Consider the following 24665-nt stretch of genomic DNA (forward strand, 5'->3'; position numbering starts at 1 on the left):
AGACATCCCAGCAGGTGTGTTTCCTAGCAATCCTACAAGTAAAATTACAGGAAACTGGGCAGGAACAGAACTGCATTTTATTAGGAATTTACCAAAATTTTAAATCAGCAATTTAACAATTTTGATATATCTTTGTATGTAAGACAACATTTTGTATTATAAACTTCTCAGCAATTAGATGAGTTGCTCCATGAGAACAAAGCATCATAAATGGTGGTAGAATTTCTTTTTTTTATTATTCTTGTTTTTATGGTTACCAAGATGATTGTAATTTGCTGAAAAAAGAATGCAGTAATTGTAAACATTATTAGATGTGTTCTAGGTGAACTTCTATGAAAGTGAACTATAAATAGAATCAAATGAAAAGCTAAAGAATAAAGCAATGCCTGCTTCAGATGCACAAACATCTTTTTATTAGTTTGCAACTGTGACTGTTTTTAAGATACATAAATTGGATACACACATGAAAACCCTTTAATTCTCATATGGTCAAATGCTGAATACATTCCTCCTATACACTCTTTTTTACTAAAAAAAAATATTGTTGCTGTGGTTTGAGAATAAAAAGATCTGAATCTGCTTTGAACAAAATACTGGTTTATAAGCTCAGATGTATCTTTTCTGCTATGATGAGCATGTGTGGAGGAGCACAGTCAATACATTTAAAGCCAGTACCATTATTACCCTGCATCTGCAGACTACTGCTGAGGCTATTAGGATTTATGGGCAAATTCACTGACAGTTAATTTCCCTAAATACTACAGACACTGAGCAGGTAATGTTTCAGTCTGGACTATGATCTGGCTTTGTGGTTTATGGCCAAATTAGAGCTCTGATATAAATTAAATTCTGCAGAAGTTTCATGGCCCAATCTCATAAGATTTTCACCCCAAACGGGTTGTAATTTCAAAGATTAGGGGTTCTTGAAAAGAAGTCTAAGCAGAGTTGAAGGAGGACAGAGGAGAGTCTGTGTCACTCAATTGGACTCACTCTCTGTTTCCTCCCAAAGGTTTCTTAATCACCTACACCATATGTTTGCTCTCAGTCTCCTTTTTGGAATTTGCCAGCCACCTCCTACGGGTGGAAATCTCAGAAAGGTTGTCAGGACAATTTTCTTCCAAGCTCTCCACCAGACAGGCAGGAAGGGTATGAACTTCCCCCACCTTCACCTCAAACAACCCCCAGGAGACCTGACACCTTCAAGCACCTTGTGCCATGCAATGCACACAGTCAACACTGTGCTGTAAAAGTAACAGCTGGCAACACAAATCTGTCATTGCAATACACACTTGGGACAAACAAAACTCAAAAACCAACTAGATCTCATGGCAGAGGGGTGCCACATTGGACCCAGAGGAGAATGAGTCAAATGCTTTGCTGTGCAGATGTGACCCTGCCAGGTCAAATGCTTTCTCTTTAGAACAGTCCACAAAGACAACACAAGACATAAAATTCTTCCAATATTAGATCTCAACGTGACCAAGAGAACGGGTTCAGCTATCATGATTAGAAAACCCACTCCATTCCAAAACCTTGGCAGACTCAGGTTTGAGGTGTCAGCTGAAAGTGTATCAGGAAACTGAAACAAAAGGAATATAGAAGTTCTACATTCCATAAAGAAACTCCTCTGCTCTGCACATTTGGATTAACAGACCAACAAACAAACAGCAAAACCGTAAATACATTCTCAATTTTAGTCCTTAAAGTAAAAAATTGTTAATTTGAAAGGAGATACAGCTAACAGAACGGTCAGAAATGTGTTTAGTTCCTCCAGAACTACGTGGTTAATAAAACGAGTGAGTTATGAATCCACACCCAACAAATGTTAAAAACATAATTAAAAAAAAAAAAACTTGAATAAAAATAATTAACATGTTTACAAAGCAAATCAAGTTTATCTAACAAGTCTGGACACGACAATACTGAATTTCATACTCAGAAATGCTTCCAGCTCACAATTTTTTTCAGGGCGTTTTCAGCTCTGAGGACAGAAAAAAAAAGGCAAAAATGAGCTACAACTTAAAGTCTCTTTTCCTGCAACTGCTTTTGAAAGCTGGAGGGGGAAATACCCTTCAGGGTAGATGAAGCGATTTTTCTCATTAAAGAGAGAATCTGATAATTCTGTGGGAAATAAATTCTAATAATAATTATAATAATTCTAACAGGAAATAAATACTTCAAGACAAAAAAAAACAAACCAAACCAAAACAACTGTTTTGCAAAATCATAAAAACAAAACAGAATTTAAAAAAATATTATCAGCATTTCAATTAGAGTGCAGAGACATTTTTTTCTTTAATTTTGGTAAGTTTTTTTTTCATCAAAGTGACTAATATATGCACACTATTTTGGTGCGTACACATCAGCTAGGTGTAAATTCAGATATAATAAGCCATTACTGGAGCTGGGATAGACCCATTTTTACCCTCACTGTAATCTTTTTGACCTCGAGCTGTCACTGATTAACTGTAATGAAGCAGCATCTTTAAAGTCCTCATTTCATGCCATGCAACATATATACAAAGGAGAGGATCTCTCTATATAGACAACCTTGATACAGTTAGGTAAAGCAAAAACTGAAAGGGAAAAGAGAAGACACAATATGTCCAAAGACAAAGGCAGGTCAGTGTGCAGGTGAGAGCAAAACCCCATCTTCCCAGCTTGCCAGGTAGCACCCTGGCAGTTCAAGGCAAGCTGCCTCTCAAGTCTGTCTGCACAACACGCAGTGGGACTCTGCCTTTATGTAAGAGTTTGGCTTGAAGGAAATGTGCACTTTTCACAATAAAAGCAACAAAAAAAGAGCAAAGGAAACACTTGAAGGGCCACCTTGACCTTGAGACTTGACTAGCGCGGTTAGCCACTTTCAACCTCCACATCCTGACACGCTGTGGGAAGATGTGCACAGGTTCCCTCCATCCTTTGTGGTTCTGCTCTGTGCATAACCCAGTTTTTCATGCAGGGACTCTGGGAGTGGGATTTGCTTGCAAGTGCAAGCGTGCCTTTCAGTCAGAGAGTTATCAGAGGCAGCAATGTGCATAGTACTAGCTCAGTTTTATTCCTCTGGTTGGATTACAATAGAGCTGGCTATAAAAATGCTTGTGGCTGGTACTCATGTTCCAGACACAGTGGTATCCCAGACACAATGAAATCTTATTCTACTATGCATCTCTATATGTTTTCAATCAAGCTTGCTTAGCCTCAGGAATCAAGATTTGCCCACTAGTCAGTATGCAAACACATGCTACTGCAAATACAACAGCAGTAAGAATAACATACCTGTATTTAGCTTTCATACTAGAAATGGGCAACTGTCTACTGGAAAAGCACTTGCTTTATCACCAACTGTAAAATGTATTTAGCATACTGTAGTATCAGACCACCACTGCACTTCAGAAGGAAAAGAAAATATATAAAAAAAAAAAAAAGGAAAAAAAAAAGATATGGTATAAAAACTGTACCTGTAAGTTAATATTTGGACCTGGGCTTATAGGAAGAGTGGCTGTCGCAAGTGTCCTAGTGAGAAGCTGGTTAGGAGGATTGCTGCTAGGCGGATGTGTGGCCTTCCAGTAGGCTTCCAGATAATCAGCAAGGTGCTCACAAGCATCTTCCAGCTGGTTCTCATCAAGAATTACATCGAACATTTCCTGATAAAAGAAAAGTTTTAGTGAGGATAACACCAGCTCAAGGGAGCTCAGCTAGTGAAATTGATGACTACTCTTTGCACTCATAAAAAATGAACCACATTTATAATAACTATACTAAGATATTTCACCTTTTTTTTTCCTTGCAAGTAATGCAAAGGAAAAACTTATAGCTAGTGCTGATGTTACATTTGCCAAGTCAAGCCCTCATGAATTCCACTTAGTAATGCACCAGCAGTCAATGAAGGTGAGAATAAGCAGCTTGAAGAAATTTTAGAACTCAAACATTCAGAAAGAAAGGTTAAATATTAAAGTCTCTAAGCTACTGAAACAAAAGTGAGCTGTTAGAAAAAGAGTCCAACATCCGTAGAACAACTCAGTCAAAATTAAAACAAAGACAAATGAGTAAATAGCAAGAGTAATAAAGAACACAAAATTTCCAAGTTAATATAAATACTAGGCAAAAGATTAATCACAGGCAGGGGGAGAATTTCTTCTCTGGTCAGGGAGTTAGACGTCCTCCTGAAGGCAACTCTGAAAGCCTATGCAGGTTTCTAGCATTGTTCCTGAATCACAGAATCACAGAATGTAGGAGTGGGAAGGGATCTCCAGAGAACATCGAGTCCAACCCCCCTGCCAAAGCAGGCTCCCTACACCAGGTTGCACAAGTAGGTGTCCAGGTGGGTCTTGAATATCTCCAGAGGAGACTCCATAATCTCCTAGAGCAGCCTGTTCCAGTGCTCCATCACCCTCACTGTAAAGTTCTTGCACACATTTGTGCGGAACTTCCTATGCTGCAGTTTCTGGCTGTTTCCCCTTGTCCTGTCTCCACACACTGCTGAAAACAGTCTGGCCTCACCACTCTGCCCCCCACACCTTAGATATTTATAGACCTGGATCAGGTCCCCTCTCAGTCTTCTTTTCTCAAGGCTAAACAGACCCAGTTCACTTAGCCTTTCTTCACAGGGGAGATGCTCCAGGCCCTTCACCATCTTTGTGGCCCTCCGCTGGACTCTTTCCAAGAGATCCCTGTCTTTTTTGTACTGGGGAGCCCAGAACTGGACACAGTACTCCAGATGAGGCCTTACCAGGACAGAGTAGAGGGGGAGGATCACCTCCCTCGACCTGCTGGACACGCTCTTCTTAATGCACCCCAGAATGCCATTGGCCTTTTTGGCCACGAGGGCAAACTGCTGGCTCATGGCCAACCTGTCGTCCACCAGGACGCCCAGGTCCCTCTCTGCAGAGCTCCTCTCCAGCAGCTCAATCCCCAGCCTGTATTGGTGCATGCAATTATTCCTCCCTAGATGCAAAACCCTACACTTGCTTTTGTTGAACCTCATCTGGTTTCTTACTGCCCTGCTCTCCAGCCTGCCCAGGTCTTGCTGCATGGCAGCACAGCCTTCAGGTTTATCAGTCAATCCTCCCAACTTCATATCATCAGCAAACTTGCTGATTGACTTCCTGAGAAACTAGTATTGTAGTTGAGATGCTTGATCTTCAATAATGAAAATGTTTCCCTCACTTGGCTTCTTAACTATGGCAAATTTCTACATCTGTAATTGAACTGAATGTTTGTCTTTTGGGTTCTGATCACACTCTTGGCAGCTGAGTTTGCTGGTAATACTGCTCGCCACATCTTACAAACAGCCTACATGCATGTCAATAGAAGAACCACAGAGTTCTCAGCTATGTGCATCCCACAGGTCTTTGCCAAAACTGTGACCAAGAATGTCAGCAGTGATGGATTGTGGTGACATGCTGAAGGAAAACTATTCAAGTCACCTGCCTTACCTTAAACTGCACTGTCATTAAGAGTTCATTTTTAGATCAATAACTCAGTAAAGTAAAACAAACACTCAGTTTGTTCAAGCAGTGCATGTATTCAGCACATATCCTAAAAAATGTTTGTGACAAGGAGTGTTTTTCCTCTGTATGCTTGTGAAGAGCCCAGAGACCTCAAGAGGCATTCTGCAAAAAAAGCAGTGAAATATGGCCAGAAGGGAGCAAACAGTCCTAGCAATTACATAACTAACTTGGTTGACAGGAAAGGCATCTTTAAACAAGAATCAGCTCTTCTTGGCCGAGCAAGACACAAATCAACATCAACTCACAGGAGGACACTGTGCCAATTTATCAGCAGCCACCATCTGAACATTAAGGTGTTTGGCCTGAGATTTCCCTCGAGATTTTATTAACCTCTGTAAAACCTGTGGAAAATAAGACATTTATAAAAGTATGTTGGTAGCGGAGAAACAAACAAACAAACAAACCAACAATAAATTTGACCTCTCTCCCATTCACTTTGAGAAGACTTTTCTCAGTAAGTGACCTCTAAGCCACTTATGGACATAATGTACATCTTCAGTCACTTAAAATCTACTTGAGCAGATGATTTTCTTCATTTCTGGCTTCAGGAGCACGTCCCTTGCTGCTTACATCTAGAACAAGCTAATTTTCACTTACTCCCCAACATCTATGTGCTGTTACGAACACTAAAAATTTCCCTTCCTATTTTCCTCTGCCGCTTCTGTATTTGTTTCTAAATCAAAACTATTTAATTGCTCTCCTTAGTAATATTATCATTTTTCAATCTTGTCTTTCAAGTGCCCCTTCACAAGCCAGGTTTTTCAGAGCATGAAAGTACATAACCAGGAGGTCTTACAGTTCACTACATCACTCTGATACTCTGATTACTTTAAAATCTTTCCTTCTTTTCTCTATTGATTGAATAAATCGTTAGCATCACTTACAAGATTGATACTAAAGAACATGCATATACACACAGCACAATCCCAATTTTAAAAATCATTGGAGCTACAGCGTCTTTTCCCAAAAGTGTTTTGGTAACCTGACAGCTAACGTATAGTAATATTTCACTATCCTAATTAGAATATTAACAGTATATAACTTTAATAAGGACACATGATCATCTGCATTTAACAAAGCAAAATAAAAAGAAAAATGCCTACATAACACAAATATCAGTAAAATATTTACCTTAGGAGAAGAAATCTTTACGTATACTATAATGGGTGCCAGAGAGGTTTTGCTCAGCTGTGCTGGGTGATTTATGGTGTCAGCATCGAGCACTACCAACTGCAGTGTCCTTGCTAATTCAAAAATCCGTTCAATTTCACTCTGAACTTCAGCTGCAGGTAAGGAGAAAATTATAATCAGGAAAATGATTAAAGGCAAATAACTGTGAGCTATGTAAAAAAAACCCGAAGTATGCTGATGTGTTGCTCCACCAAAGGATGATGCAGGTGGGAGCAGCCACTAACTGCTCATGTCTGCTGCTGGGAAATGAAGGTGGCATTAGTGAGAGCCCCAGCTCACTTTCCCTGCAAGGGGACTCCCTGACCCTCTCTGTCTCCACTGCTCTCACTTTCTCATACGACCCTATCCCATGTACATAAGAGAAAAACCTGCTGCATCATCTACCTATCCCTATGCCATCGTTCCATGTAAATAATTTCATCTTGGGCATTAATTCCATATGGCAATCAACTTGCTCAAACTGGACAACCTAGGATAGGCATTAAGATGTACTGAGGTGTCTATACCAGCTGAAAGTTCTATTTTTCCATTTATTTCATCTCACCAAAGCATCACAAAACAGGATTTCCTTCATATAGCATGGTGACATATTAAATAATTGGTCTTAATTCCCAAAGGAAACAGAAATGAATGATGAAAAAGCAAAATCATCCTGGAAATTGAATGACATTTTCTTGCTCAAGTCTTGCCATGTCTTTACTTCACAGAGAAGTGCCCTTCTACTTCGCTCTCTTGAGGCTTTGTGTGGGGTACTGCATCCACTTCTGGGGCTCCCAACACAAGAAGGACATAGAGTTGTTGGAGTGGGACCAGAGGAGGATCACAAAGGTGACCAGAGGGCTGGCATATCTCCTTGACGAGGACAGGCTGAGAGAGCTGGGGCTCTACAGCCTGGAGAAAAGAAGGCTCTGGGAGAACTTCATAGCAGCCTTCCAGTACCTGAAGGGGGCCTATAGGAAAGATGGGGAGGGACTTTTTTAAGAGCATGTAGTGACAGGACAAGGGGAAAGGGTTTTAAACCAAAAGGGAAACAATTTAGACTAGATATTCTTTATTGTGAAGGTGGTGAGACTGGAACAGGTTCCTCAGTGAGGTTGTGGATGTCCCCTCCCTGGAAGCATTCAAGGCCAGACTGGATGGAGCTTTGAGCAATCTGGTTTAGTGGGAGGTGTCCCTGCCTGTAGCAGGGTGGTTGAAACTAGATGATTTTAAAAGTATCTTCCAACCCAAACTATTTCAACTATTTCAACTATTTCAACTATTTCAACCTGTGAAATTACACAAGTTGAGGGGCTTTCTATGAAGTCAGAGAGCCAGGCAAGATTGCAATCCACATGAGTTTCCCTTTTAAGACTGTGCACACTCCTTGAAACAAAACCAGTATAGGCAGTTCAAAGCAAGTATTAGAAGATATCCAGCAGACACTTAAATGTCAACAAGAGGTACTAAATATTTATTAAATATTTTCTTGAAATTACACTATCAGCATTTTATCTATTGTGCTGGCCACAAGCATTATATTTACTGGAAAATACAGCCAATCAGGTCTGGCTACCTGAAGATACTCATTCAAGAAAAGCCTCTCTCTAAAGAAGGATGTCCTTATCAAGAGGTGTTAGGAGATAAATTTTTGTCTTCCTAGAATAGCACAAAAATTTGGCAGCAAATAAGGCTGAAAAATTTCCAGGAGAGAGAATTTCATCTTTGTAAATCTCCATTTACTTTAAAGTCTTTTGCTCCAATAAGTGAATACTACAATCACTTCATGAATTAAGTAACATCTTAAGTGGCCAGCAGAAAATCTGTGTGATATTCTGGAGGAGTTTGACATAGTTTTGGATCAATTAAAGATCCTCTCCATCCATTTGTTGTTATCTCCTGTTTCGGCAGAGTCCACATCAGTCTTTTACAACAGAGAAGATTCTAAGATATGCATGGTGTTCTGGAACAGAGAGCACCATTGTGTGCTTTCCTGCTTGTCAATAAAAACACAATGGTCCAGCTGCTGTCTGAATTAGGACCACGTTTTTGAAGACAGGACTTCTGATAGATCTTGGCACATTTATGATTACATATTCAGCAATTTCAATGTGTATAGATATTGCTGGAATGATTCAATATCATTACCTCTATGATTTATTAGAAGATAATCAATAGTCTATCCCTAACTTAAGTCCAAGCAGCAACTAGAATAAACAGATCAGAGACTATCTGTCTCTGTGTATTGACTGTTCTGATGATGAGATTGAGCTGCTTTCCTGCAATTGTAAACCAGACTCAATGTTTCAGTCAATATAACAATATCAGCTAATGTATAATTTTTAATACCATTTCAGATAGCTGAAAACCTTTGTTCAAGACAAATTGTATCCGCAAAATCTGTTTTTTTGACAGCATATCTTAATTTTGGCTGGGGAAGTAGTATTTGCTACACTACTGGAAGAACTTTTCTGCCAGTACAGGATATATCACTGCGTACTAAGATTTCCTGCTATACTTTTTGAAGCAATACTTTGCTAGGGCTGAGGATGCCTTACTATCTTTTGTTGTGAATCATATTCAGGGCAATAACTGCAGTTAACTATAGTCCTATGAACGAACAAGTTTCCACCTGTGTCTGGAGGTGGAAAGAGATCTTTTTCATCAATTAAAGGGTATTTCAGTATTTATCTCTCTCAGCTCTGGTATAGGAGAAAAGTTCAAGGACCAGCACTGCATAGCTTCTGGACTAACATGTGCTTCTGCCTCTCAAATCAAGAGTGGGTGAAAAAAGAAGTCTCCGATGAGGTCCCAATCTTCTGTTCTTTGGAGTACTTCTCCAGTTTCTGGAAAAACCTGCGTTTTTTCTTGAAACCATCCTTGTATTCCACCTCTCCACTATGCATACTACTGCTGCAATTACACAGCCATTTGACTGCAATAGTTTTTCTTTTCAGCTTTTTTTTTTTTTTTATTTTCCATCTTTTAGCAAATAATTTGCTTGCTGAATATATTTCATTTACATGTGTAGGTAACCTTGGTTATTATACACATATCTGTGAGCTTAAAAATTACATTACAATATTACTTAGTCTCTAGCACACGTTTTATGCCAATATAATTATCAATCATATGTAAGTCAGTGCAGTATCATGAGAAAATGCAGAGATATGTTCTGAGAGCTCTAAGTCAAAGAAATCAAGAACTTGTTTTTTCTTCATATGTCCTTTAGAAACCCTCAGGAAATTTCATTAAAATGCTTTGACAATACTGTATCAAAAAATTATTTGTAAGTTAGAATTTTGGAAAGTCAAAACAAAACTTCTACCTCAGAACTACCTGGAGAATTCATTAAAGACGTCAGATGCTAACAAGACTGACCTGGCAGAAAACTCAAAAAGCATTCTGAGTCAAAAAAGACTGATAAATTAAAAGAGGTTCAAGATCTTTATGCCATTCTTTCCCCACCTGTGTGTAAAATGACATAAAGCCACATCCTCACGATAACCCCAAGCTGCTTGAGGTTTAGCCGGTTACTTTATCAAATCTGGGAATGTAATGTCTACAGCTGATAGTTCTGTACATTATAAAGAGACAACTAGAATTTCTCATGACACATCAAACATGTTTTTCCTTCTCTTTTATCTACATTAGATCCTTGAGGCTTTTAAACGGAAATACACTCTTGGTCAAATCCCAATTATGCATTCCTGTCCATGGCCTCTGTAAGTAGGCCATGTAGTAGTTAGCTAACTTTTAAGCTTTCCCCCTAAATCTGATTTCTGGGATTACACTTCCTAGAAACATGTCATATATAAAACAACTGACATTAAACTGTCAAGCATGGAGAATACGTAAAGTTATCATACATATGTTATGCGTCTGTAAATTGTTACTAAAGTTTCAAGCATTTAACTGGACTTTCACATACATATCAAGAAACAAAATACAGTGCTGGAATTTGCACTGAAACTTCATTACTATTTCTTCAAGCTTTTCTATTTCACTTTGAAAAACCAAAACTCTGGGATATCAACCAAATGATGTGAATGGGAGCTTTATATTTGTCTTGAGACAGATTTCCAAAGGTGGGCATTTGATAGAACATGCAAATTGGGTGCATATAATGCCTGATTTGTTACTACTTATGCACATACAATTAGGTACACAGCAGCAAATAAACAGATTCACAGCCATTTGACTGCAATCAATTTATGATACACACAGTGACATTTTACATCAGCATTAATGTGTGCATTAGAATATACAGACTAGACACCTTAGAAATTTATAGTGGAAAACCTAATCTTCAGTGTTTACTTGTCCATTCATTTTTAGTATTACTTAAATAAGGAAAAATGGCAAAATTTACACGGGAAAAAGATAAAAAACACCAACAAAACAGAAAAAAATTAGCAACACAGTATAGCATTGACTTTTGTCTATTAGTGAGCCAGTTACTAGAAACACAGTGGTTTTGTGAGGTACAACAAAGCACTGAACACAAGACAGCAGGAAAAGTAATTTGCAAGCTTTTATACATACCCAAAACATCTGGAAAGGGAGAGCATTAATGAAGCGAAGAATGGAAAAAGCCAAGACAATCAGGTTCTTGTACAAAGCATACAGCATGAAGCAAGGTTATAACAAGTGTAACATACACAGCAACAACAAGAAAAAGGTTTGGGTCATTTTGACAAAGAAATGCAGCAAAAACACAAAGCTTGTTCAGCAGTTTCTGCAAACGACATGTGCACATGCAGAAATTTAACCAAGCCAGTTGGGACTGACTGATTTCCAGGTGAATGGGATTTAACCGTGTACTGTACTTGCTTGAAAATTCTTTTTTGAAATTACAGATTTCTTTTAGGCTTTTAGAGAAATGAAACAATTGCCCTTAAGTTTAATGAAACTCATAGAAGTACTGACAAGTAAGTATTTCCCTTTACGAACAGAGGAAGTTTTCATATAGGAGAATAATGAAACTGCACCTTTCTACTGAATTTTTATGAGCTAGTCACTATTTTGTAAGATCTTTAAATAGATTAATTTCACACTAGAATGCTCAAAGAATCATAAATATTTAGCTGTAGCCTTGGTTTCCAACAAATCAAATCCCCAAGTCTGCTTTTACATCATTCCTTTACGGAAGCAAACTTTCAGTCAACAGGCATCTAGCATTAAGCCCATTGACATCTCCCTATAATCCTGTGAACCTAATTCCTCATGCTAATTCCTACTCCTCATTATCACACTGTGTATGCCTCCTTGAAATCATTTCATTTATTAAATCAGTTCCAAATAGTAGTGATTATTCAACTGTTTACTATGTTATGCACATTTTTAAACAATATGCATCATAGTACAAACCCATGTTGGATGATAAGAACGTTTTGATTGCCCAGGCAGCAGTATTTGGTATTGATACAGCAAGTACATTACATCTGTACCACATTTTCTTTTAAAGAACAAGGGCCTTATATAAAAAAATGAAGATATATTTTCAAATTTGTAAGAAATAGTGTTCTCTGCTGCAGTTACAACAGCTGCTCACAAATGTGAAAATAATTAGTTAATTGATTGCCTAGGTCTATTATGTATTCATATACAAAGGTGGGTGAGAAAGCAATTGCCTTCCACTGAACTTGGAAGGGATCTCAATTAATACAGAGCTGTTCTGGGGAGTTATATTTGTTGCATCAGAAAGCCATTTTTAAATTATACAAGACATGCAGTAAGCATATAGATTTCAGTTCATGCTCTCCTCGCTGTTCAGGGAGGAAACAGACAAACAGCAACTCATCTCCCATGTCCTAAAGCAAAGAAGCCAAGAACCCTCATTCAGAGCTAACCCAACCCAACTCAACTCAACTCCAACTTTTCTTCATTAGGAAGATCAAATTTCATTGCAATATATACTGTAATTTCTATAAAGCTGGACAAGAAATAAATCATTGTAGATGGTGTGGACAGAAATTCTTTTTCTGTCTTTTTCTAGAGGCAATTGGGAGAAAAGGATCTATTATTATTACATTATGTATGGGAAAACATAGGTTGAGAAAACTTATTTCCTGCAGCGGACTTGCAGCAGATACTAGAAAAGAACTAAGGTAACCTGAATCTTGACTTAATGATTTATCTATGACTGATAAATTTAATAACATATTTAATGATACTTCTAATAATACATATTTGTATTAATACATTACACACATATCAACTGCAAAGGTAATACTAAAAAACTAGGAAATGCTAAGATAGCTGTTTTAAATCAAACCTTATGTGCACTGTATTATAAGATAGCGTTCCTGGGAACGCACTCTATTTTGTTTCTGTAAGAATGTTGTCTCAATCAGTGCATAACTCCATACACTCAAATGATCAGCAGTTCTGAATCATTTACTTTCCCCTTGTTGACAAATGCGTGTTAGATATCTCAGAGCATACTGTGCTAATCCTTCTCTGAAAACTAAATGAATAAAGTATTTGTAGGTTATTTTATGGAATTTACAGTGGTAGTGTTTGACTGCTCCAGTAAAATGGTTTTTCACACTGAAACATCCCAGTTCAGTGACAGGCTGGAATAATTTTTATTTTCCAGACTGGAGTGACAGAGATTAATCACAAGCTATCACTCATCTAGGAGAGGGTAGGATCAATTGTACCTGATTATTCAGAATAATTACCATAGTAAAATATCTTTGCCAACTAGGAAGCTGGAAGCCATCCTACAGGAAATCATGAGTTTGGGGATTATTTCTTCCAAAACGGAACATAACCCTGCTTCTTTTAAAAGTCACTACTAAGACTCAGGACATTCTTGATGCTACTATGTACATGACATCAGTGCTGATTCAAGAGATAAGACAAAATCGTCATGCTGGGCTGGGAATGAAGAGAATATCTCCCTAGTTAAATGACTGCCAGAGAAGAGTCTAAAATAAGATGACTTCTGGGGAGTGAAGAGCCACAAGCATGATATTTTGGAAGGTCCCCAGCAGTAGCTCCAGCTCCATAAAATACTGCTTGGTTTCCATTTTAAAAATCAGTGTGTTAGCATGCAACATGCTGATTTTGATGATACGTGTTATTTTTTGAAAAGTTCAAGGCTCAAATTTCAGTTACAGCCCCAATACTTAATACCTCTACAAATTATGCCTGAAGTGTACAGAAAACACTGCGGGGAAAAAACCTGCCATCTATAAGAAGAATGGGAGATGTGTACTGGATGCTGAAATTCAGAATAGAAGACTATGGCATATCATGCTTCAGCTTATAGACTATCAGGATGTAGGCAGCAGACCTTCCTCTCCCACTGGGGCTATCCCATTTTTGAATAGGGAAACAATATCTGCTGAACCAAAAAAGAGAGTTCAGCACTCACTATTCTTCAGGCTGAAACACAGATCCCTCTTCCACACCAATTGCTGCAGAAGCTTGACTCTGGGTATCACACACATCCCAAATGAGTTTTAATTACTGGTATGTTAAGTGCTTTCAGGGTAGAAGATGAGCGATGACCTTTCTGATCAGACTTTTATGTTGTTTCATACAAATCTTCTCTGTTAAAACTGATAGATTTACTTGCCACAAAAATTTTTAGTCAAATCAATATTTTCTGTCTTGTTCCAGATTTAAATTGAAAATGCATTTTACATTTACAGTATTTCCTTTGGCTTCCTGAAGATTCTTGCTTCATATATCGTACAAGAAAGTGAAACAGTGGCTGACCTCTGTCACTGAACAATTCCACTTCTCCAATATTAATTTGTACATTTTAAAAAAAAACAACAATAATAAACTAAGGCAGGAGACTGGTGGAAAAGTAGTCTGCAAACCTGTGACCAAACTGCAGCCTACATAAACTACAGTACAATTTGAACAGTAAACCCTTATACTATTACTTCCTAATCTTTATTTTGCTAACTCTCATTTGTAAACCTAATAATATTCTCATAATGAAATATTTGGTGGCTTACTCATATAGCAAATTCATCACACAAACTGAGAATAAAAATTTCACAGTATGATATGAGGTTGCCACCAGTGTCTGCAACTTGAGCCAACTAAGTACTCACAGCAGTGGTATGCTGTCATCTTCTTTGTGAACCACTGGTAGAAGAGGACACCTATGGCTACAAAGCTGTTTTCTGATTGACTCTACTTCTGTTTTGAGTTACATTACAGCAAGCTACGGAACAGGCTGTAACACTCCTTGTATTTTCTTTTCTTTGACCTTACACAATGACTTTCCCACTGACTTAATAAATCAAGTCCATTTTTCTCACTGCAGTTGTTTTATCTCGGTTATCCTTCCAGCCCACTGCCACCACATCATTTTTCCTCCTGACTTCCTTTTTGGTCAGTTTTCTTCATCCTAAGTTTTCCCTCGAGCCTGGACCAAATCCCCTTCACCAACAGCTTCAACTTTTCCTGCTCCTGTTCCATAAATCCAGCAATTTCCATGCTGGAGTCTCACATCTCTTGCCTTTCTCCCTTCTTCTTCAGTTGAGCACAGTTAAATTCACATCTTTTTACTCAATTCTGCCAGTAAAGTAGAAAATAAAAGCAAACACAAATACTTGCCTGTTTTATTTGAGTTTCACTGTCCTGATCCAATCTGTAGGGGCCTCAGTATCAGCACTGGACCTTGACCAGTCAAGCCTAATCTTTAAGTGATTTAGATGCAAAGCCTGGCTTGTGCTATCTGCTATCTACTAAAGCTTATAGTAATTTGATCATGTTTTCTCATGATTTTCATAAAAATGTTCAGAAGCATATAATTGAAATACACTTTAGCTCACTTCTAAATTTCAAAACCCTGCTAGATAATAAGGCATATAGGAGTATTGGAGTAAAGGTTTTGAGAATAATTCAACAGAGATAAAATTATTTTTTGCCTGAACTTCATTGTTAAAAGTGACCTAGTTGCTCTAACATTTCCCAAGATAATTCAAAATCATTTTATAAATCAGATACATTTTAGGATAGTTGTAATCAACCAAAAAACAGATCTATAACATGAAATCTTAGGAAATCTTAGATAATAATAGGTCTTAGTTACAAAAAATACAGACATTTCTATATATACAAATATACATTATGGATGTTTCCAACTGAGATTCTGTCAGTACTTCCATTTTAATTTAATCTAAAATGTTGATAGTCTTAAGGGTAAGGTGTTCCATGATATAATAATAAACAATTCAGAGCAAACATTTACTTTTGTTTTTCTTTTTTAACAAGACTGACCTGCATTTGTTTAATAGATTCTTTTCCTTTATGTATTTTTCTAATAGCTGTTAAACAAGTACAAGCATATTTTAGCACAGGGAGTAGATGTTACGCTTACTACTACTGCATGTATTTGTACTATAGAGTAAACCCATGAGTTGATGTTCAGGCTGGGAAATCAATCACAGCAGTTTCTGTTTATGTTCCATGACTAGGTGACATCCATTCTTACTACAAATTTTCAATTCTATTTATAAATAACACTATCTTTTCACTACATCATTAAACAGATTTTGGCCACAAAACTGAAATCAACATGGAAGAAAATTCTTGTGTATGAAGATATTCATTACATACTATATTACATATTTATATTTGAAAACACTCAAAATGAGACGAACTTAGAAGCCATCAGACTGTGTGAAGATTTACATTATCCACATAGCTGAAAACAACAGTTTTCAGAAATAAATCTTCAAGAAAGAGAAGACGAACTTTGTGTGGAAGGGTAAGATTCTACAAAAGACAGCTATTTTATGCAAATATTAAATACACAGTCAACACTCAGAAATTTTGTTATAAAGCTAGGGATAAGGAACTCTGTTTCCTGTCCCACAAATTTATAATATTTCAAAATATGTGTCCAGAAGAAATCAAACTCTCTGAATGCTTCAAAGAAATACAAGCTTGTAAAAGAAGCACCCAAGCTATATCAGTTTTAAATTCTTGAAACATGTACTTCAATGTCTTTTTTTCATGTCGAAAATATCAGTAGATGCCACTGAATCAGAATCCTATCAAAGATAATATTGATATCCATAACATCAATAACATTGTGTATTCTGATAATGTTACCTCTGTTTAACCAGAGGAACATCTACTTACATTTTATTTACCGTATGGACAGCTACTTTCCACTGAGGCTAACAGCAAACATGAGAAGTGTACATAAGCAGGATAAAACCATATCAGCACTACATGAAGTTTAAGTGGTAATGATTTAAAAATGACTTCCAGAGACAGGATTTCTGAACTACAGGAATCGTGATTTTCTCACAGCAGAGAGAAGGCTATTTTTAACTTACAAGAATTGTGAGTAGTGAACTTTACAGCCAATTTATAGGTAGCATCATTCTAGGTACTTACCTAAGCTTGATCTTGTGTTGGATCGCTCTATTATCGCATGCTTACTGGGGTTGTTTAATACTGAGCGTTTGGCAAGCGAGATGTCTGCTGTGACTCGTGTAATTGATATACTGCAAAAATAAAATAATATAGAAGGGAATGCTATTTATTTTGAGGAGAAAAGAGACTCACTTAAAATTAAAAGTTGGCTGAGAACACAGTGCCTCAGTATGCTTTGCACAAACTGAACAGAAGAGATGTAATTATGTTACAAGAACTATTGGGAAGATATCCCTCTTTCTGAATAGCACCAAACTGCAGTATGATCATGATCTGCAAAGTCTGGGGAGAGAAAGGTAGAGAAATGGCAGAGTTGTGAGGAAGACGTACTCCCTGGTGGCTCCAGGCCTGCTGTGGTTAGACTTTGCACCAGTAGGCCGTTTCAATTTTGAAGTGTTTCAGGACTCTAAAACACTATGTTCTCTGAATGGAGGTGTAATTTGTCCCCAAACGAAAAAGCTAATTTCTCCTTTCCTAATTTTGATTGCTTTTGTTTTTGTTTTTTCCAAAGGTACTGAATGACATATTCTGGCTTACTATATACAAAAATGTACTGATAAAAGGTGAAGATAAAACTTAACAGGCAAATCACACGATACTTATATTTATTCTTTAGTTAACTACTTGTTTTGTTGTTGTTTGTTGTTGTTGTTTTTTAACAGAGTGCAAGAGGTACCTATATTTTTCCAGAAAGTTAAAGCAATATGTTGGCTATCTGAAAATGAGGACTGAAACATAAAGAAACAAACACTGGAGTGAAAAAGTAAATGAGAACTCTGGGCTGAGTATCTGGTAGGCTCAGTTCTGTGTTTAGGAGAGAAGATGAGCCAAGAAATAAGTGATTACTTCCAGTTTGCACTGACCTTCTACATAACCTTCTGCATATTCTTCTTCCTAGGAAAACAGTTAACTCAGTTTGTTTTGCTTTCCAGGGTCAAAAAGCACCCTGTAGTTAAATTCCCCTTCCAGCTCTGATCTAACAAAGTTTTAGAGGTCACAGTTTTCCAGAGCTGAGAGTTAAAAAGGCATATGTTACTCTCTTGTTCTTCCTTGTATGATTTTACTTGCAATTTAAAAGAAGAAAATGGATTTGGAGAGGGGGAGCTCCTCTCTAAGAAACATACTTAGATGCTGTTCATATGAAATGTAATCAAAAAAGTCATTTGCCAATGAGTTCAATGTGTGTATAAACTTTCTATAACCAAATAAAATTTAATAGAGCCAGAAATTAATACAGAAAAACAGGAGTTATTTCCACAATGATTAGTCACTGATTAGTGACACCATTTTGAAAATTCAGGCATAATATAACTAAAGCTAAAAACATAACCAAGTATTGAGATTTTTGGCCATTAGCCTTAGAATGAAATCCAACATGAAAATTAGGATACCGGTTAGATATTTTTATTTACCAATTGACAATTTTTCTCCTGCCAATTTCCTTCCAAGATTGTATAGGAAAGAATTTTCCTGTTTTTCAAATGCAATTATGCAACACTGAAGGAAACAATTTTTCATTTCAAGATTTCAACCAATTTTTAAGATCATTTAAATGTCTTTTGAGATGGAAGAACAAGCCAGCTCTCAAAATAAAGGGTATGCATGTCATTGTTCCTTAAAAAATTAATTAGTACCCAACAGGACCTGAACTCAAGCAAGATTATAATGCAAAGTACTTACCGTCCTTCGAATCTATGTTTTAAAAAATCAAATAATGCTTTTTGCATCATATCTGTTACCTAAAAGCAAAGAAACAAGAAATTAATAATTAGATAGGAAACTGATGATAGTTGATGCTAACAATTTAGAAAAAGATATTGAAGTTGACAGTAAAACTTTTATCTGAACAATATGACAAGAATGTAAGTAATTTTGTCCTAATCTGAATTCAGATATGAAATAAAATTAAGGTAACCACACATCTCATTGAAGTATAAACTGTCTATATTTTTGTCTGTGATACAAATTATATTATTCAGCTTAATTAACTCCAAACATTCAAACCGACATGATGCAAAATATTTTTGGCAAAATAAAATGATTTGCAACAATCTCTTACTCATATCCCTTCAAAGAAGGTCCCACTAAAACTACAGGTCGCATAGAAGGCACTACATCATATGGAGGGATGTGCTCTGTCTGGAAAATGGAAAAAGATTTCAGCATTGCAGCACTTAGAGTCTAGAAATATTAATTACAATATTAGCAACTCTGAATTTCCAGTGATGTCACCAACAGAAGAATTGTGGATTGATTAACTTTTCCTGAAAATTAGTACAACAAGGACTTCACAGATTCACAGATTTCTTTTTGAAGAAGCTTTTCTTTGACTTACTGTTTACTTTCATGTTTGTGCTGAGCAGTTCTAAAACTGTTTCTCTGGAGACATTCACATGTGCCACTGCATAATTCATGACTGGTTAACTGAAAAGGCTAATTCCAATAGTTAAGGACTTGACACAACAGTCTCTGGCGATGTGACACCTTTATTCCTACTAAAATTTTTCTTTGTCAAATTACAAAGGAGAAAAGTAAAAAAAAAAGGAAGGGGAGAAGCCTAGAACATCTCTTTTTATGCTTAGATCTGCTGACTGATTTGCAAAACGTGACATCACTGCAAATTCTAATGGAAGCGATCATGGTCTGACTTCCATATTTGTATACACAATTCACTTCCAAAAGGAATCAAAACAATCACTGATCAAGTTAGTATTTACAGAAAATCTTCATAAACAGAGCTTGGGATAGCAATATTTTTACTCTGGGAAGTGCCAATCACTACCCAAGAGCAGACTGTGTTAGTACAGTATTCACCAAACTACTTACTAACGTATTGTGCATAATTTACAAAAACTATTTTGAGAAAGAAAAATATTTAAGACTGCTTGTTTCCAACCACTGCCGCAATTTTTATATTGCTATTGAAATAACATATAAGCAGATTAATCCATTTTATTTTCTTTAATAAATTGCTAATCAATATATACCTCCAAGAGTAACATACATTGACTTATCAGGAATGGCTTTTTGTTTTTAAGAAAGGGTTTAGCTTATTTTTGTCTTAGGGAAAAACGTATCTAATCCAAACCCAGGAACTTGTGGGTGATACAGAAAGATGGTATGCCTATTTTTCAGATGCCTATGCAGTAAAAATATATCAGTCAAGACCGTAGAATACAGTCACTGTTCATTATTTTAGTACTCAACATATCCCAAGATGTTTCACAATAAGGTTAAAATAAGAATATAATTATAAAACAGAAAAACACGGACAAACATTAATACAGTGACAGCACAAAATGCTAAACAAGCAGCAGTCTAAAGCAGTCTAAAACACAGAAAACATTTTCATGAACGTTTTTATATTTTAAATATAATTTATCTTATTTTTGGTTATCTGTAGCTTCACCAGGTAATCAGTAAATATTAATGAATACCAGTGCCCAAGGCACTGTAAGCATATCAGATGAACTCACGTTACATAGGGCAGAGTCTAACTCAACACAATTCAAAGCAAAACTCTGCAATTACGCTGCACCAGTATTAAAATGCAGCCCTCTGCTGTTCTTGCTAATAATCTGCTAAACATCGCTAATAATCTTATATTTGTTGGAGTCATCTCCTAAGAAAAACCCATTACAAAGTGTTTATAGCAAAAGTGCACTGATGCAACAGATCTTTGTTTTAAAGTGTCAACTCGGTTAAAGATATTCATGCTAGAAGTTAACTGGCTATTTGAAAATCAGGGAATGTACAGAAGTTATCTTATTTGATGGAATATGGGGTTAACTGAAAATCTGCTGAAACAGTTTTATTTTTATCAAAGCTTTCAGCAGGACACTGTCTATCTAATGGAAGCATCTATGTTCTTCAATTTAGTATTAGAGAATCTAATGTTCTAATGTCCTGGCTATACAGTTTTTACTTGTAGAGTCAAGTTCAAATAGGAATTTGAAACAAAAACTAGCAAAGTTCAGACCACATGGTTCATGCTCAGTGATTAGACCACACGTGATTAGTTTGGGATGCCCACTCAGTTTTAATGTAAATCTTGTTATTACAAAAGCTACTGTAACCAGTAAAGACTCTGATATAGAATAAAAGAGATCCTAAAGAATGGAGATACATGGAATTAATCACTATCTGATAGCATGGTGGTTTGTCTGCAAGATGCACCTTCTGAAGAAGCTTATGCATCCAATACATATCAACATGCGTAAATCTTCCTTAGCACTTACACTTGGCTATAAATACGGTTAATGAAGAAATTATTCAGAAGCATGAAAATGCTGCTGATTTCCACGGTGGTACACCACAGACCTTACTGCAAAAATACTGGTAACTGAAAATGAGAAGGATCTAATATTTTTTAAAAGAGTTCAAGAAAGAATAAAATATTTTATTTGCCTAAACATGACAGCATCCAAAACATTGGCAACAGTGTCACTTGGCACTGTTTACAAGCAGCATATATAGCCTGAAGATGTTGAGTAGTTAAAAGCAAATGAAGAACAGCTATGAAGACTTTGAAGTTTTTTTTTTTTTTTTTTTTTTTTTAAGTAGAACCATAGTATTTAGTTTCACAGTTCAGCTGCTACCTAGTGTCTTATATTGTTTTCTACCAGATATCCTAGAAACACATCTCAGTTTGCTGAGCATTGGCAATTACAGATTGCCAGTGGTATAATTCTGCAGCACTAGGGTTATCTATGTAGAGACATTGGCTCTTATGGAAACTAACAGTACCATTTACAATAGCTGAGATACAAAAAGCATTTGACTGATGTAAGGCAAGATCATTTGGCTGGTAACTTATTCATGACAATAGGACGGGCTCACACTAGACTGTGAAAACAAGTCTGTACTTTTCCACTGTTTTTTCTCATCTGTCGATTTTGCACCAAGTGAATTAAAAGTTTATATAGTGACTAAATTAAAAATTCAAAGATTTTGATTATTTATTTTGTAACTACTGCCTGTGTATTTGATTAGATTCCAATAATGATTTCAGTAGACTGAGTTACAATGAAAATAATACCTTGAAAAAGACAGAGATATGAAGAATAGGCATGCACTAGAGAGGTGCATTATATGAATTTGTTAGAAAAAAAATTTCTCAGACATCTAGAAGGCCTTCTGTCTTATTCATTCCATCAAAAAGGATAAATACTGTAGCAGAGTTTCATGGACAAACTGAGCTTAGGACTGTTTGCTTTAGTGTTTTGAATACTTGAATAGTTCAGTTAATGTCTTCTTCAATTCTAGGGTAGCTGCATTGTTAAACTGGGGCAATAATCATAATGATGTCAGTGGCAAGATGAACACAGGTAGTGCCGATATAAACTTACCGATTTCTGCTTCTGCTTAGCTACAGCAGCATGGAAAAGAAACAAAGAACAACAAAGCATGCATGTTATTGGCTTGTCAAAGGACGCAGACAGTTAACAGGACTAGAAATGTGACGCAGTGCAGGTGAGCAGGTGGACAAATGGGAGCTTGGAAGTCGGTGTTACCTTCTTAAAGAAGGGCATTCTTTTCTCTTTGGAGTGGGGTGATGTTACACTGTTTGCACTGGGTTTGGGGGAGCGATGGTTTGCTGGAATATCATTTTCTTCTGCATCTAAGCCAGTGGCATCTATGTCTATAGCTATATACAGACAAACAATTCAGAATTATCAGATGACAGGGAAAGCAAAAATAGGTTAAAAAAGAAATAAGAAATAAAGAAAAATAAAGCTGTCGAGAGTAAAATAAAGATTAAAATAATAATAAAATAATTTAATCATGAATACAAAACACAATAAAACAATGGGAAAAATTTAACGGCACAGTAAAGTAGGTTTAGAAAACACAAGGCAATTTTCCTCTGACCCCTTATTACAGAACTAAATCAGACATATACAGAATTAATATTACAAAACAGAGGAAGGGCCAAGATCTTTTTTTGTTAGACTAGTGTACATCTGAACTAATTCACTGAAATAAATAATATTTTCACCAATAGAACAACAGAATTTTTGCCAACAACATCTGAATTATTTTATTGCAATGAAAGCTAATTCAAAATTTGTATCATCAATTGAAATTCAAAATGTACTAATGTGTCTTAAGCAAATCAAATAATAATAAAAAAAAAAATTTGGGGACCAAAATCAGCCTAGTTGTGGCACAGTAATATCTACATTTATTTTATGACAGACTACAATGGGTACTTAATTATTTTAACAAACAGTGCACAGCAGGCATAAGATACGTTTATTAGAAATAACAAAAGAAGATCTATTGATAGTCAAAACTAAAAAGAATGGGTAGCAGAAGAAAGAAGAGACATAGGTAATCTGAAAGACTTAGTCCTCTGTGAAGAGTGAGGATGTAAATAGGCCAAAATGGGAGTGAAAACAACAAACCACTGCTGTTCAACCTCTCACAAAGGTATAAACAGCACACAAAGCTTGTACCATACACATCTATCTATTTATCTATCTACACATCTATTTTTAGTAAGTAACTAACTACAGTGTAAGCAAAAATCGTAATGGAATCAGAAATAAACACATTTTCAAATATACTGAGGGAAAGGACCAACAGATACCTGCTAACTACCTCCAAAACAACAACAACAACAAAAAAAAAACAACTGAGAGTTTCATAAGCTTTCTTTTTACAACATTCAATCCTGATCTTAGGAGCTGTATTCAGAAAAAAAAACAAAAAAAACATTCAAAATGGACAAACATGCTATACAACATCGCCCATGTGCACAAAGATCTTACCTACCTCTTGACACCCACTACTAATAGGCTTCTCATGTCCTGCCACTATGGTGAACTGAATGTATCTCTAAAGAATCTGTGAGCAGTATAGACTTAAACCAAACCTATAATTTATCACTGTAAACTATCATGAAACCTTAGTGACCTGCTTTCAACTGCTTGATGAGCAAGACATCAATTAATATAGTGGCACCTGCTAATAAATTATACAAAAAAATGCGTAGTTCTGTCAAGCCTGTGTACAGCTACTGATTTAAGAGACACCTGTGACAGCAATCTCTTCAAGTAAAGTATATTTTCCCATTTGAATTATCCACACATCTAATCCCATGATCCTTGACAAGCCTTGAGTTTGCAACTCTTCCTTTGAGTCTGACCTTGACAAGAAAGGCAGTGAGCAGATCTGTAGCCTTTTTCTATACTCCTGCTCCTAAAAACAGCCATAGAAATCACGTAACACTGTCTTCTATCAACAATGTTCCTTCATCCTCTTCATAAATATAAAAAGAACACATTCTTTTCTTGAATTCAGGCCAGCACAGATGCTATAAGTCACTCATAATCAAGCATATTAAAACTCCTTAACTTCTATGTCCAACTAAAATTATCTGTAAGGAAAATTGTGGTTGTTAAGCTTTTCCTGTAAAAGAGAAATGCAACAATTTATCAGATAGATATTGATACCTATTTTTCATTCTCAATTTTCCCACTACATAATGTGTCAGTTTGCTATTTTTTTTTACAGCTAATTATCTTTAGTTTGTTGTGTCTTTTCTGTTTTTAAACTCTTTTT

The 24665-nt window shown here is 36.3% G+C and overlaps 1 protein-coding gene across 5 annotated transcripts in view; it reads right to left on the minus strand.

Moving 5' to 3' along the window:
- The window catches only part of CACNB2 (calcium voltage-gated channel auxiliary subunit beta 2), a 222020-nt gene that overhangs the window by 3074 nt on the left and 194281 nt on the right, over window positions 1-24665 (minus strand). For 3 of the 5 annotated variants that reach the window (XM_085227304.1, XM_085227303.1, XM_085227306.1), the window contains 7 exons: window positions 22613-22746; window positions 19158-19238; window positions 18780-18838; window positions 17061-17170; window positions 6642-6793; window positions 5756-5851; window positions 3459-3644 (listed from right to left, as the gene is read on the minus strand). In XM_085227304.1, the coding sequence (XP_085083430.1) occupies window positions 3459-3644; window positions 5756-5851; window positions 6642-6793; window positions 17061-17170; window positions 18780-18838; window positions 19158-19238; window positions 22613-22746 (818 nt within the window). Of the gene's footprint in view, window positions 1-3458; window positions 3645-5755; window positions 5852-6641; window positions 6794-17060; window positions 17171-18779; window positions 18839-19157; window positions 19239-22447; window positions 22468-22612; window positions 22747-24665 lie in introns of all 5 variants that reach the window. The other 2 variants (XM_085227307.1, XM_085227305.1) reach the window with 1 other exon arrangement.

Source organism: Meleagris gallopavo, chromosome 6 (assembly GCF_905368555.1).
Source record: "Meleagris gallopavo chromosome 6, MGAL_WU_HG_1.1, whole genome shotgun sequence".
Classification (NCBI taxonomy): Eukaryota; Metazoa; Chordata; class Aves; order Galliformes; family Phasianidae; genus Meleagris; species Meleagris gallopavo.